The sequence below is a fragment of the Nuphar pumila genome, chromosome 8, assembly GCF_984573655.1.
Source record: "Nuphar pumila chromosome 8, dmNupPumi1.hap1.1, whole genome shotgun sequence".
Classification (NCBI taxonomy): domain Eukaryota; kingdom Viridiplantae; phylum Streptophyta; class Magnoliopsida; order Nymphaeales; family Nymphaeaceae; genus Nuphar; species Nuphar pumila.
Window position 1 is genome coordinate 109,070,028 of NC_143256.1, and position 16,030 is coordinate 109,086,057.

At 35.9% G+C, this 16,030-nt stretch overlaps 1 protein-coding gene across 1 annotated transcript; it reads right to left on the minus strand.

The window, feature by feature from the left end:
* Positions 1–5,808: 5,808 nt before the first annotated feature.
* On the minus strand, positions 5,809–11,631 carry LOC149830176 (uncharacterized). The gene is made up of 4 exons (XM_090015399.1): positions 11,532–11,631; positions 11,345–11,449; positions 11,128–11,246; positions 5,809–5,983 (listed from the first exon to the last, which is right to left on the minus strand). Exons 1-4 carry the CDS (start codon positions 11,592–11,594, stop codon positions 5,809–5,811), a joined length of 462 nt encoding a protein of 153 aa, XP_089871525.1. The 5' UTR covers positions 11,595–11,631.
* Between the last annotated feature and the right edge of the window lie 4,399 nt (positions 11,632–16,030).

Consider the following 16,030-nt stretch of genomic DNA (forward strand, 5'->3'; position numbering starts at 1 on the left):
TTCAACCTCATTTTAATTCATTTAAAGAATGGGATAGCTTTTCAAAATTCCAAAATTCAAAATCTCTAAATTCATTTCATCATATAGGATAGAATTGCATCATATTTTCAAAATTCTTTTTTCCAAAAATCCAAGTGATCTTGAATATCTCTCTTCAATTTCTATTTCATCAATTGTATCTCATTTTCAGAATCCAATTTGACTTTGAAAAATTCAAATTCATTTTATATTCAAAACTCCAATCAAACTCAAAGTTCAATTTAACTTTGAAATTCTTGATTCCTCTTCTGAATTCCAAATTCAAGCCCCGAAATTCAAAGTCCAATTTGACTTTGAAATTCATTTGTATATTCAAAATTCTAAATTTCATTTTCCAAGTTCAATTTAAACTTGGAAGTTCTTAATTCATCTTCTGAATTTAACAAGTCCAAATCCATTTTAGGATCCAGGATTCAGCATTCATATTGGAAATCAGATTTCAGATCCAATTCCCCTTTAGGATCCAAAATTCTACTTATGCTTTGGATCCTAGATTTCAGATCCAAAATCCATTCTAGGATTCAAAATTCCACTTCTACTTTGGATCTCAGATTACAGATTCAAATTCCATTTAGGATCCAGAACCCAACTCTACTTTGGGTCTCAGACTTCAGATCCAAGTTCATTCTAGGATCCAGAACCAACTCTACTTTGAATCTCAGATTACAGATCCAAATTCCACTTACGATCTAGATCCCCATTCTACATTGGATCTTAGACTTCAGATCCAAATCCATTCTAGGATCCAGAACCCAATTCACCTTGGATCTCAGATTACAGATCCAAATTCCATTCTAGGATTCAGAACCCAATCCTACATTGGATCTCAGACTTCAGATCCAAATCCATTATAGGATCCAGAATCAAATTCTACTTTGGATCTCAGACTTCAGATCCAATTACATCTTAGGATCCAGAGTCCAACCCTATCTCGGATCTCAGATTTCCAATCCAAAATCCATCTTGATTCCAAATCTCAAATCCAATTCCATTCAAAATTCCAGATCCAAATTCCACTTTAATTCCAATTCTTAAAACCAATTCCACTTCATTCCAGATTTCAAATCAAGTTCCCATTTCGGATCCTAAATCCAAAATTCAACTTTGAATCCTATTCAGAATCCAGATCTTGGATTCGGATTTCATCTTGAAATTCCAACTTTCAAATCAAATTCTATTTCTCAAATCCTGTTTTAAATTTTCCACAATTTTTGTCAAAGCTTCAAAATCAGAAGTCAATTCCATTCCAAATTCATCCAAGTTCAAACTTCTAAATTTAAAGTCCATTTATGACTTTGAAATTTCCTTTCTTCTTTTTTTCTCAGCTTCAAGATCATTCTCTCAAAAACCAAATTTATTTTCCCAAGCTCTTGATTATTTCCAAAAACTTAGAACTTTAAAATCTTAAGTTCCAAGATAGAAACCATTTCTTCACTACTATCATCAGATTCATCTCAGGAACAATTGGAAATTCTTTAAAACATTTTCAAAAAGAGCATACATCTTTGCATTTGCACAAGCATGATTCTTTGTGCATTTAGACTTAGGATAAATTCTTAGACAATTTCTTAGCAAAACAAAAGGCTTAAATTCGACCCTTGGTTTGATTACCCCTGGTAAAGGCGCCAAGAACGGTCGAACCTCGTACCGACGAGCGGATCCCGACTCCCAGTTTTCCCGCAAATATTTCAAAAACGGAGGCGACTTATTTCCAAAATTTTTCAAAATTAAGGTCAAGTGGGACCCGCAAAATAATTCCTCTTCTCTCTTCTTTTTCTTTTCTCTTCTCTTTTCTCTTTTCTCTTTCCGTCTTCTATTTTCTCCCTTAAAAAAGGAGGACATAGAGGTAGGAAAGGAAAAAGAGAAGGAAGAGAGAGAATATTACGAGACAAAAATTTTTTGCGATGATCACAGTATGCATTAATAATTAATGATAACATTATGATAACTTGCATATTGCAATGATTATTAATAGAATAAATACATATCATTGTCATTCTCGCCTTCTTTGATACAAAGTCTCCTGTGGTCTTCCGTTTATTTGTTTCCACAAACACATCCTTATATGGTACAATGCCTCCTTTTTCTGCTTCCTGTGAAGTTAAATAATAAAAGATTTAGTTAACAAGTTTGCAACAATACTTATAAAATTAATAGTATATATTGATGAGTTACCATTTTCTTCAGGTGGCTCTCAAATGTCTTAGATCCACCTGTGTGTAGATGAGCTTCGGACATTTTTGCTCGATTTTGTGCAGCCTTCGCAGATGTTTATGTATATGATAGAAATGATTGTAAAATTCGAATAAATTATTTTTCTTAATTTACTTAAATTCATTTGTTACAAAAGAGGGTATAGCCTCCCAAAAACAACCATAGAAGTAACTGGGCCTATCACAGGTGGTCAATCCTGAAATATAGTAATTGAGAGATGGATATAGAGTCCTTGTATCAGCCTATGCCCGTGAATGTCACCTGAGCTAAATATATAGAGAACGTCTTCCCTAACTCTGCAGAGTTTCTGACCCTACTTTCTGAATCCCTAGGTAGGCTTATCCTCATAACGTCCATGGGGGCAGAGATGAGGCACATGTAGTTACTTCTATGGTTGTTTCTGGGAGGCTATACCCTCTTTTGTAACAAATGAATTTAAGTAAATAAAGAAAAATAATTTATTCAAATTTTACAATCATTTCTATCATATACATAAACATCATGAGGTAGATATATAGATTGCTAATGTTTACAAATGTCATTACATATAAGTCTGCATGTGAATAAAAAAGACATGCATAAATGGTTATAAGATGGGTCAAATGATGAATGTCAAATTAGTTAACTAAAGTACATATGAGATGCATGTGTCTGTGATACACATTGAAAAAGGCCATGAAAATAGACCTATTCTTATTTTATAAAAATGCAAGAGTGTATAATATGGTCATAGGAATTAACTTTTTGATTATCTAAATGCATATCATGGTCATGAGATTGAGTTGGTTATATTTTTTTTTGAAAGAATGAATGTGAATGTTTTAAATTTCCATAAACTTGTATGTCTTATTTACTTGAAAAGAATGAGCATATATTATATGCTGGAATGGTCAAATGTGATTTTGACATGTTTGTTATATGCATTTTGGAAATGCAAATGATGATTGTGAGGAACTCATATGTCTTGACTTGTTTGAAAAGCATGTGTGTGTGTTTCATGCTGAAAACAGTCAATGGGACTCGACCTATTGGTTTATGAAATTATATGAGATTTATTTGACTGTTTATTCATTTATATGAATGATTGCAATGAGAATTAATGAATGAATGAATGCAAGGTGAATGAATGTTTTGATTGTGGATTCCCTTGACCCACATTTTTAAATGATGGAAATTACACTATGGTTGTATCATTACAAACTTGATTTGTATTCTTTAAGTTTGGTTTTGGATTTCCTACAAGCACATGTTAATGGGCTGTAATATTACAAATATCATCTTAAAAGACTGAAGGGAAGGACGAGACACTATGCTCTTGAGAGACACTCTTACCTATTATGATCTATTGGAGATCTAGACTTTGATTTGTTTTAAAGACTTGTAAAGACATTAAACATTTTTTATATTTAGATTGGAATAAAACATTTTGCTTATGTCATAGTTTACTTTTAATTCCATAGGTGAAGCTATTAAGCTTACTCTTTTGAATGTTTCAAATCTCAATCTTATTACATAACTTCTCAAGTATCTTAACCTCTAAATATATTTTGTCTTTCTCATTTACTATATGATTTCTTATAGTGTAGTAAACCCAATCAAGTTGTGTCTACAGATGGTTTTGTATTGTACCTGGTACTAAGAGGCTAATATAGGCTTGCGCTCAGGCAGGCCGTCCAGTATTTGGAATGGTTAGGCCCTAGAATGTGCTTGTTACTATATTACCCTTTAGAAGTCATGTTAAGTTCTACACAAATGAAAATTTTCAAATTTTCTCAAATTTTGGATGTTGGAAAAAGTTTTTAAAAATGTTGGATTTTTATAGGACTTACAATTGGTATCGGAACAAGGGTAACAATGACCTCGAGATGTGAGAAAGATTGCCTTTGCTGGTAAGATATATGTTATATAATGTTGTGATTACCCACATGTAATGTTTTGATGCTAAATATGAAAAACATGTGTGATGTGTGATATTTGTTATGAACCTAGAAATATGCTACTCATCAATTGTTTGTGTTGTAGATTTTCCTGCCAGATGGCATGGGTAGGGAGAGTGAATGATCTGTTGGACACCTTGGCCATTGTAGTTCAACTTTTGTTGACTGTGATGAAATCCATGGGGGAAAATCTGCAGAACATAGTTGATCGACGACAGATTGTAGAGGACAACATAGGATATAAGAAGTTCATGGATATAGACCCTCCCACATTCAAAGGGAAGGTTGACCCAATCGAAGCCAAGAATTGGGTTAAGGTGATGGAGCGCATCTTCAGGGTGCTCCAAGTACCTGATGATCATAAGGTAGACTTTGCCACCTATCGATTGAAGGATCAGGCTTTGAAATTGTGGGAGACAGTCCACCAGGTAAAATTAGAGAGTCGAGCAGTCACATAGTCTCAGTTCATTGAGGTCTTATTTGAAGCCTATTTCTCAAAGCATGAGAAGGATAAGATGCAAAAGTCTTTTGAGCTCCAATAGAGGATTGTCATTGTTTCACTATATCGCTAAGTTCAAAGGGCTAAAATGCTTCCGCCCAAATGTTTATGTCACTGATGAAGAGTGGGCAATGAAATTCACCTAGGGTTTGAAGCCCGTACTTCAAACCAAAGTTCAGATCTGAGGTCCTGAGACCCTCACAAAGGCCATAGAGGTGGCTACATTTTTGGAAGAGGATTGGATCTCTAACATAAAGGCTCAAGAAAAGTCTTTTGAATAATATTTTGGAGGGAGACAACAGAAAAGGAAATTTCATAAGTAACAAAAATTTACCCCACCTGCCAAGAAGTCATTTGTGTGTGCAGAAGGCAAGCAGCAGCCTAAGCATCAGGCCAAGCTTCAGACATTTGAGGAGAAGCGATACACTAAGTGTGCTTGTGTCCATAGTGGCAAGTTTTGCCCTGCCATGTCAGCCACCTGCCATTATTGTGACAAAGGTGAACACTTTGTTCAAGCATGCTTTAAGAAGCATAATGACATGAAGAGAGTAACTGAGAAGAAAGTGAAGGGTAAGTAGCCTCAGCAGCAAAGCGGGTAGAACAAGGCACATGGTTGTGGTTATGCAGCTTTTGAGAGTGATCATCAGGATAATGACACGGTTCAAGGTACTATTGTGGTTGTGGGTCAAGTCGCTTTAGTATTGCTTGATAGTGGTGCTACCCTTTATCTCCACAAAATTGCTTATCAGTAACAGGTGCCTATTGAATCTTTAAAGTATGTGCTAGATGTTAGCAATCATGTAGGCGATAGTTGTATTTATGATTCCTACTTGCCTAATATATCTATTGAGTTAGATGGGCAAAGTTTGCCTTCAAGTCTTATATTGCTTGAGATTACTGAGTTCGATGCCATCCTCGGCATGGATTGGCTATTTGAGCAATACACTATTATCTAATGTCAAGAGGGAAAGGTAGGTTTATCATGACTTGATTGTCCCAAATTTTTTTATCGTGTGTCTAGACCTTTCCTAGAATATCGTGTTATTTCATTTCTTAAGGCTTAGAAATATGTGAGCAGAGAAAATATTGCATTTTTGATGAATTTGACTTCAGAGGAGCCTAAGGCTCATCTTTAGAAGAGTTTGTGGTTGTGCAAGACTTCCAAGATATGTTTTCGGACGATTTATCGAGACTTCCTCCATACTGAGCAGTGGAGTTTAGCATTGAGCTTTTGTCGGGGACTGCTTCAGTCCCCAAGGCTCTGTACCGCATTGTGCCAACTGAGTTGGAGGAGCTGAAAAAATAACTATAAGAGCTTATGCAACGCGTATTTATTTGACCAAGTATATCACTATGGGAATTGCCTATTCTCTTCATAAAAAAGAAAGATAGATCGATGAGGTTATGCATCAATTATTGTATTCTTAACCAAGTCACTATTAAGAATAAGTACCCATTACCTCATATCAAAGACATACAATCAGTTGCAGAATGCTATGGTAAAAGTTCATTTTAGACCTTCGTGCATATATCTTTTACAAGATATGGATTTTTTTGTTACTTTTGTTGTGATACCTATTTTATTGATGATTTTTTAAGGTCTTTTCAAAGATTGATCTAAGATTCGGGTACCATCAGTTGCGGATTAAAGCAGGGCATATATCCAAGACTAGTTTTTTGACACATTATGAGCACTATGAGTTCATGGTAATGCCATTCATACTCACAAATGCCCCAACTGCATTTATAAATATGATAAATCATATTTTCTAGTCGTTCTTGAATTTGTTTGTGAACGTCTTTATTGAAGATATATTGATCTATTCAGAGAACGAGAGTTAGCACCAAAAGCATTTGCGCATTGTTTTGGGGATTTATAGAGATCAGCAACTCTATGCCAAGTTCTCCAAATGCAAGTTTTGGCTTAAGGATGTCTCTTTTCTCAGCCATGTTATATCAACGGATGACATGACTATGGACCCCTCCAACATTGAGGCAGTTTTGAAATTGGAACAACCACAGAATATTTGTGAGATTATGAGCTTTCTCAGTTTGGCCGGGTATTATCGATGATTTATCCAGGACTTCTCTTGTATTACTTTGCCTCTAACAAAGCTTTTGGAGAAAGAAGTCAAGTTTGAGTTGTAACGCCCTAAATATTTAACTCAAAAAATTTGAAATAATTTTTTTTTAAATTACATCAAAATATTCGATAAATACCTCAGTAAAATAATTAGGCGGGTTTCAAGGGATAACACAACTTTCATATCATTAGGCAAGGTAAAACCTTGCCTTGAAATATTATAAGTCATATAAATTTATAATTAATACAATTAATGAAAATAGTCAAATTTTCTCAAGACATCAACAGAAGATATGGTATTATGGCGTTACCCACATCGATACCCACAATCACTCTGATATATTTATTTGCTACCTGAAAAATAATAATTTAGATGGGATCAGACTACTCCCCATCTAAGTAAGAAGCATAATATCAATATGAATGTGCTTAGTGTCATATGTACAAGTATATATGCAACACATTCGAATAATGACAATGAAATGATAAAATTCATATAAGTTCTATGAGATTTACCTAATATAAACAACGCATGGTTTGGTACATAAAGAAAAACATTACTTAAGTATGCATCGCATAAATGAACCACTACTATATTATAACAAATGTAATATCAAGTCGTGTATGTACTTAAAAGCATTTAAAGGTGAATTGAATTTAAGTTTCTCGTGTTAATTACCCTGTGAGTATACACAGGCATTCGACATTGTACCAGAACAAGACTACACGGGAGTCTGTTATGCTTTTCCAATTAGTACTGCATGTGACTAGCCGTATGGATACCCAAAGGGGATGGTTCACGGTCGAGAGAGTACTCCCTAATGGAAAGAGCTAGAAATAGGATATACCCTGAAAACTTCTACAGAAGACGTAGATTTACCACCTAGGATGCATTGTTTGTCCTACCCCCTAACTTCGAGCACTGAGGACCGGGTGAGATGCCTCGCTCTCACAAAAATATAATTGTCCCACAGAGCTTGTCTCATCTACCCTCTTCAAGGTAGAACATGGGTCTAGTAATATACACTGTCTTTCAGGTGTACGCACCCTAGGAACCCGATAACATATATTGTCTTTCAGGTATACCCAGAATCTCAAAAAAATGGTAACATATACCATCTTTTAGGTATACCCAAAATTCCACAGTTAGGTTATATGTGCATATATTAATTTTTATTTATTTCTTCATGCGAGTCATTGCACTACAAGGGATTTTCAAAATCTCAAACCCACACTCGAGGTAATCTCAGTGTATGCACATTACCAACCTAGTGCATAATAGGCACCAACAATATTTCTCAGAATTATGGCTCAAATCCGAGCTAAGTACTTATACTTACATTATTTTAAATTTTATTTCTAAATTAGGGTGTACGTATCGTACCCCACTGATCATGCCACCACATGGCATGTCTCATGTACATCATTTTGTAAGTGCTCATATGGCATTACAATGGTTCTATGAAACTGCATGTTCAGTTTAGAATTATTTTTTGCATATTCATAGCCCTGTAATTTCTATTATTGTGCAAAAGTTTATAAGAATATGCAATTTCTATCAGATGATCCATACATTGGACATGGTCGTAACATTCACATACAAATCATATACAAATTTCATAAGGGCCCATATGGCACCACAAGGGTTTTGCGAAACTGCAAGCTTAGTTTTGAGCCTTTTGCATAAATCATGCCCCTGCAATTTTTTTTCTTAACAGTGCAAACATCAAACATATGCAATTAATAATACAGGGTCATGCATTAAACAATGGTCACGACATTCACATGTCAACCACATACCAATCACCTATGAAACCAAATATGTTAATGATATTTCACTCACTTGCCACATTCATTATCACATAATATTCCTTTTCATAAGCAAATAACCAATTTTTTCATGATATGCAATAGACATGTGCATTGCAGTGAGCCCTACCATAATATGTGTGTATGCCTTAGTGAATTTCAAACATTTCTTTGAACTAGTGCACCATGATAAATTTTTCATTCAACATATGTATGTGCACCATAATATTTTTTTTCTTTCCAGTCATGACTATAAGTACACCAGTTATGTCTATACATATGCACAACACACGTATTCAACTGTGCTTTTGTATATATAGAGCAAATGAATGTCCAGACTTACCTATACTTGTATATATATTTTTTTCTTATTTTATATGCTAGCTATTTTGATTTAACTGAGCAATATCTATAGCTGCCCACTCTGCTCGGCATAGTCAGTCATCACTATTAAGCTCAGCAGGGTGTTGGACCTACTGCACTGCAAGAGAGGCAGTCGGCTTGTGGTCTACAGACTCCAGCTGGTCTGCACCTTGTATAACGACTTACACATTTCACTACAACAAAGCAGTAGATTAGCGACGACCACATTCCGTCGCTAATCCGTCGCTAACCATGTTAGCGACGGATTAGCGACAACGCGGCGACAGTATGCTTACGTCGTGAATATTTTGACGCTAACTGGCGACGGAATAATTTCGTCGCCAGGTCCGTCGCTAATTGCGACGGAATAACAAGCGCTATATTCCGTCGCCAATCCGCTGGTACTAAACGGCGACCACGGCTTGGCGACGGATTTAATTTCGTCGCTAGATTAATATGAATAGCGACGGATGGTTTCGTCGCTAAGCCGTCGCTAGATTAATATGAATAGCGACGAAATCATCCGTCACAAAAACGAAAAAAAATCAAAAAAAAAATATTTAAAAATTAATTACCGAGAACTGTACAATTTCTATTTCCTGTACAATTTATATTTCCTGTAAATAAAAAACAAACCACACAAAAAAATTCATATAACAAGTATCTATAATAATTAATCGTTCCACCTTAAAATTAAGAAGTTTAATTATTTACAATTCAACAATTACAATTAGGAAAAATAAAAAAAATAGAACTTCTTCAACACAGTCCTCTAATCATCGCCAAGATTTTGTGTGTCTTCTTGTTCATTGTCTTTATCTGTCCCTTCAGCTCCACTACCCTGATTATCGCTAGCAGCCTACACAAGAAAAGAACAGTCAGTATTGATAAACAAAATATAATGAAATAAATTACACACTATATGTGATTCTATCATGTGCTCATGTGTGATCTAAGGCAATAAAAAAACTCTATATATGATTCTATCATGCTCATATGTGTGCTAAGGCAGTCAAAAAATTGAATATGTGATTATAGCATGTTCATATGTGTTCTAAGGCATATAAAAAAACTCTATATGTGATTCTACCATGCTCAAATGTGATTTAAGGCAGGCAAAAAACTATATATGTGATTCGATCATGCTCGTATGTGTGCTAAGGCAGTAAAAAAATTGAATATGTGAATATAGCATGCTCATATGTGCTCTAAGGCAGGCAAAGCCAAAATTTTTATATGTGATTCTATCATAAATGATATATAACATGTTCATATGTGTTCTAAGGCAGTTAAAAAACTCTATATATTATTATAGCATGCGCATATGTATGCTAAGGCAGTCAAAAAACAGAATATGTGATTATAATATGCTCATATGTGTTCTTAGGCAGTCAAAAAACTGAATATGTGATTATAGCATGCTCATATGTGTTCTAATGCAATCAAAAAAACTTTATATGTGATTCTATCATGCTCATATGTGCTCTAAGACAGACAAAAAGTTAAATATATATATATATATATATGTGATTCTATCATGCTCATATGTGTGCTAAGGTAGTCAAAAAATTGAATATGTGATTATAGCATGTTCATATGTGTTCTAAGGCATATAAAAAAACTCTATATGTGATTCTACCATGCTCAGATGTGCTTTAAGGCAGGCAAAAAACTATATATGTGATTCGATCATGCTCGTATGTGTGCTAAGGCAGTAAAAAAATTGAATATGTGAATATAGCATGCTCATATGTGCTCTAAGGCAGGCAAAGCAACTTTATATGTGATTCTATCATGCTCATATGTGTGCTAAGGCAGTAAAAAAATTGAATATGTGATTATAGCATGTTCATATGTGTTCTAAGGCATCTAGAAAAACTCTATATGTGATTCTACCATGCTCAGATGTGCTTTAAGACAGTCAAAAAAACTATATATGTGATTATACCTGAGAGGGACCTGGAATCGAAGATCCCCTATCCTGAACAGCAGCCTTGATCTCATTTCGGAGAAAGGGGGCGACGGTGTATTGGAAGTAGTTATTCAGTGATTCATTAATGATCTCGCGTACATCATCACCAGAAAGAATAGTCGGCTGCTTGGAGCTTATGTCGGCGCAAGAAGTCGGTGAGCCGTAACTGGAAGAACCAATAACTTGTGAAGTGTTCATATTACTCCCAAACCCGAACACGCGACCTTTTTTGGGTTCACCTGCTGCAGTCACCCATGCTGTAGGATCAAATGATGGATGCTGAGTAGCGTCTTCGCCATATCGCTCTACCATCTGTTGCTCATATGCCTCCTACAAAATAATGTTTAAAGTATTCATTAATAATTAATGATAACATTATGATAACTTGCATATATATTGCAATGATTATTAATAGAATTAATACATACCGTTGTCGTTCTCGCCTTCTCTGATACGAAGACTCCCGTGGTCTTCCGTTTATGTGTTTCTACAAACACATCCTTATATGGTACACTGCCTCCTTTTTCTGCTTCCTGCGAAGTTAAATGACAAAAGATTTAGTACACAAGTTTGCAACAATACTTATAAAATTAATATTATATATTGATGAGTTACCATTTTCTTTAGGTGGCTCCCAAATGTCTTAGATCCACCTGTGTGTAGATGGGCTTCGGGCATCTTCGATCGATTTTGTGAAGCCTTCGCAGAGCGATTTTTAAATGCATCTCCCGCCCACTTATCGCACATTTCATCCCAGTAATCTCTCCTGATAGTAATAGGACCATGGCCCTTCCACAGTAATGGATCATCTACTACGCCAGATGCTTTTTTTGCTGCAGTCTTCATAGTGTGCAGCATGTCTGCAAATCGATTGGCAGCCACCTTCTGCCACGCCTTCCTTGCATCATTTTCTTCCACCGTAGTTGCAAAGCGATTCGAAGCCTATAAATATTTTCAGAAAGTTAGTAGACATTGCTTAAATAAATTAAATATGAAACACATTAACTATGAGGAACAACTGTATACCATGAATGAGGACCACAATCTGTCTAACACCTCCTTTGGGTACTCTTTCCATTGAGCAACTGGTCCTGGTAGATGTTGAAGAAGTGAATTCCTAATCTCCCGTACTACTTCTTGTGGCTCAAACCTCATGTTGCACATGAATTGTTACACAGTAAATATCAATATAAAATATTTAAAAGATATGCAATAATTGAAAACAAAATACTTACGGTCGATTATCGATATACACTATTCGAATGAGTCTTCTTGTGCCAGCCTGAGAAGACCCTGTTTCCGGTGTTGGCTGTTGACTTGTGCGATCAACTGGTGTAGGTGGGTCGTGTATAGGCGCAACATCATCTGTAAAAAAATACATTAGAAATTCTCAGAATGTGCATTTGAACTAATCAAGCATCTAATTAGTTATATGATATACCTATCACAGGAGCCCGTGAAGATGAAGGTTGAGCCTGGCTACTACTGGATGAGCGACCACTATAACCTACATGAACCATATTCTAACAAATAACATATGTCATACAATACATTCAAATAATTCACATCAAGTATTACAATGCATTCAAGTCATTCACATCAAGCATTGCAATGCATTCAAATAATTCAAATCATTGACATCAAGTATTGCACTAATTCAAATCATTCGTTAATTGCATAAATTATAATACATTCAGATAATTGAAATCATTCACATCAAGTATTACAATGCATTCGAATCATTCGTATCAAGTATTACAATACATTCAAATAAAATTTTTAATCATTCACACCAAGTATTGCAATACAACTCACATCAAGTATTACAATGCATTTAAATAGAGGTTTGTAGTATAAGATTTTGCTCACTAGCTTGAGAATTCTTCCTCGTCACTAGTTTGACTTTCTTCTTCTTCTTCTTCTTCTTCTTCTTCTTCTTCTTCTTCTTCTTCTTCTTCATTGTTTGCTCATCCACTTGGTACATCATTTGGATCACATTCCTCTATGAATGTTTCATCAGCCAATGGAGATATGACATGCATATCATGCGCAACATCGTGACCATAAGCAAAGTCACAGACATCATCTGATTGATAGTAATCACTGTCTTCAGCTAACTCATCTTCCTGTAACTGATCATACTCGGGGTATAGTTTGGATTTCACCTTGCAAACTGCCCACCATTCATTTCTATCTGACTTTTTTATACTCGGATATGAAGTATAATAAACTTGTTGAGCTTGCGAGGCTAATATGAATGGTTTATATGTTCCAAACCTGGATTTATGATTCACCTCCACAATGCCTTAAGCTTTGTCGAGTCTTGTTGCAGTTGGATCAAACCAATGACACTTGAATACCGTAACCCTGTTATTCATGCCTAAGTAAGTCAACTCCATTATTTCCTCTATAACACCGTAGTAATCATGTTCATTTTCACCGTAGCTGCTACCCTTGACACACACGCCACTATTTATCGTTGATTTGTTTATACCGTAGTCTTTTGTATGGAATCGATAACCATTTATGATATACCCGTTGTAGCATTGCACAACTTTGGTCGGACCATTTTCTAAATCACATATTCCTTGATCTTTAACATCACCATTACGAACCTACGCACAAACATAAACAATGATTGTGATCACGATCAATTAAGTAACTTAGTGTTGTTTATAAGTACAAAATTTATGTTAGCTTCTTTACCAACTGTTTCAACCACTCCACAAACTTAGTTTCACGTTCTTTTTGTACTTCTGCATCAGTGAGATGTGAAACTTCGTTTCGCAACTCTAGATCAAATCGTCTGCAAACCACAAATACTTATATTACCGAGTCATGTATCCACATATAGAACATAAAAGGATTTATAATTGAGTTGCATATACATATACTTACTCGATGTATGGGTCGATCGCTGAGCAATTAAAAAGAATATAGATGTGTGCTGCATCTTGCTCTCGATCTGTCAATAGCCTTGATCGGCAACTACCAAATGCATGCCCAAGTGGTTGAAATATCGACAGCTTGTCAGCTACAGTTACTTGTTCTCCATCATCGTTACGGGGCGGGCATGTGTAACGTGTTGGAATATGAGGTTCGAAGTACATAGATGAGAAATTTGAAATCTCTTCTAAAGTGTACGCCTCACAAATAGAGCCTTCTACTCTTGCTTTATTACGAACCTTTTTTTTTAGGTCGAACATGCATCTGACAAGAATATATATTTCAAATTTTAAATATCTGTCATTAAAGAGACAAATATAAAAAAACATATACCTTTTAAATGGGTACATCCATCGATATTGCACAGGGCCACCAACCCTTAGTTCATATGGCAGATGTATGATCAAATGTTCCATAACATCGAAAAATGCTGGCGGAAATATCTTTTCTAACAGACAAACAGTGGTGATGACAGAGTCCTCGAGATTCTTTACATCTGATACAATGACCTCCGATGCGCACAATGTTCTGAAAAATCCGCTCAACTCAGACAATACCCCCCATATAGGTTTGTCTAACATATCATGGAATGCTAGGGGTATCAATCGTTGCATAAAGATATGACAATCATGGCTCTTCAACCCATATAACTGCCCATCGTCAATCTTCACAGCCCGAGCAATGTTAGAGACATATCCATCTGGAAATCTCAGTTGTCTCAACCATTGACATACATGTTTTATTTGATCAGGTCCGAGCACGTACTTCGCCTTTGGTTTCAGTACTTTGCCATTATACTCTTTGAGCTCCAATTCTGGTCTTTTACATATTAATTTTAAATCCATACGGGCCTTCGGATTATCCTTCATTTTTCCTTTAATATTCATTACTGTATTGAACACATTATCAAACACATTTTTCTCTACATGCATCACATCCAAATTATGTCGTATCAATAGGGTCGGCCAATACGGTAGTTCCCAAAAAATAGATTTTTTCGTCCAATTGTGTTCCTTCCCAAATCTACAGAAGGGTGTATGACTGCGGGCATTTGTTAATACATCTGGAAAGTATCGCAATCTTCTTAAAATCTCTATGCCAGACAATCTTGAGGATGGACCTTCTGTTTCAGTTGTGCCTGCTGTAAATGCATTCTTTTGACGTCGGAACGGATGATCGCTGGGTAGAAATCGACGATGGCAATCAAACCAGCAAGGCTTCCTTCCATGCCTCAATCTAAAAGCTTTGGAATCCTCCATGCAGTACGGACAAGCCAACCTCCCATGTGTGCTCCAACCAGATAACATACCATATGCAGGGAAGTCATTGATTGTCCATAGAACAGCGGCCTTCATGTTGAAATTTTGTTTTTTGTGGGCATCATACGTGGTAACACCGTCATCCCACAGTACTTTTAATTCATCAATCAATGGCCTTAGATCTACATCAAGATTTTGGCCAGGTGAGGTCGGACCAGGGATCAACAGAGACAAGAAAAGATTCGGACGTTTCATACACAAGCTTGGTGGAAGGTTGTATGGAGTTACAAATACTGGCCAGCATGAGTATGGAGTTGATCTACCCCCAAATGTATTAAATCCATCTGTACATAGACCGAGTCTAACATTTCGCACTTCCATTGCGAAGTTCTGATGAGTACGATCAAAGTGCTTCCAAGCTTCAACGTCAACAGGATGCGTGATCTTGTTTTCATCGTGTCGAACTTTATTTGCATGCCATCTCATGTGTTTAGCTGTCTTTGAAGACATATACAATCGCTGCAATCTAGAAGTGATAGGAAAGTAGCGGAGCGACTTGTATGAAACTTCCTTTGATCTCGTGCTACCATTGCCTCTTGTCTTTGGCTTGAACCGAGGATGCCTACATGACGGGCATGATATGTTATTTTCTTGCTCCTTGAAATACAACATGCAGTGATTTGGACAAGCATCAATCTTTTTGTAACCCATACCTAGAGCGTTGACCATAACTTTCGCACGATAGAACTTTTGTGGCAATTTCTCATCTTTAGGCAACATACTCTTCACAATCATGCACAAACGGTCAAAACATGATTGACTCAAATTATACTCGGACTTCAAATTCATTAGTTGAAGAACTGCAGACAAGATAGTGTGACTCTCACAACCGTTCCAAAGTGGCTCATC

What these genes read in the sequence shown, in the direction of transcription:
- LOC149830176 (XM_090015399.1), bottom strand. Translation starts at nt 11,594, where the DNA reads ATGCCCGAAGCCCATCTACACACAGGTGGATCTAAGACATTTGGGAGC. An exon ending in GGAGCCACCTAAAGAAAATG is followed by an intron (nt 11,450 to 11,531) that starts GTAACTCATCAA and finishes TTAACTTCGCAG; the next exon opens with GAAGCAGAAAAAGGAGGCAG. An exon ending in AAAAAAGGTCGCGTGTTCGG is followed by an intron (nt 5,984 to 11,127) that starts GTTTGGGAGTAA and finishes TTATTTTTTCAG; the next exon opens with CTCCTCCAACTCAGTTGGCA.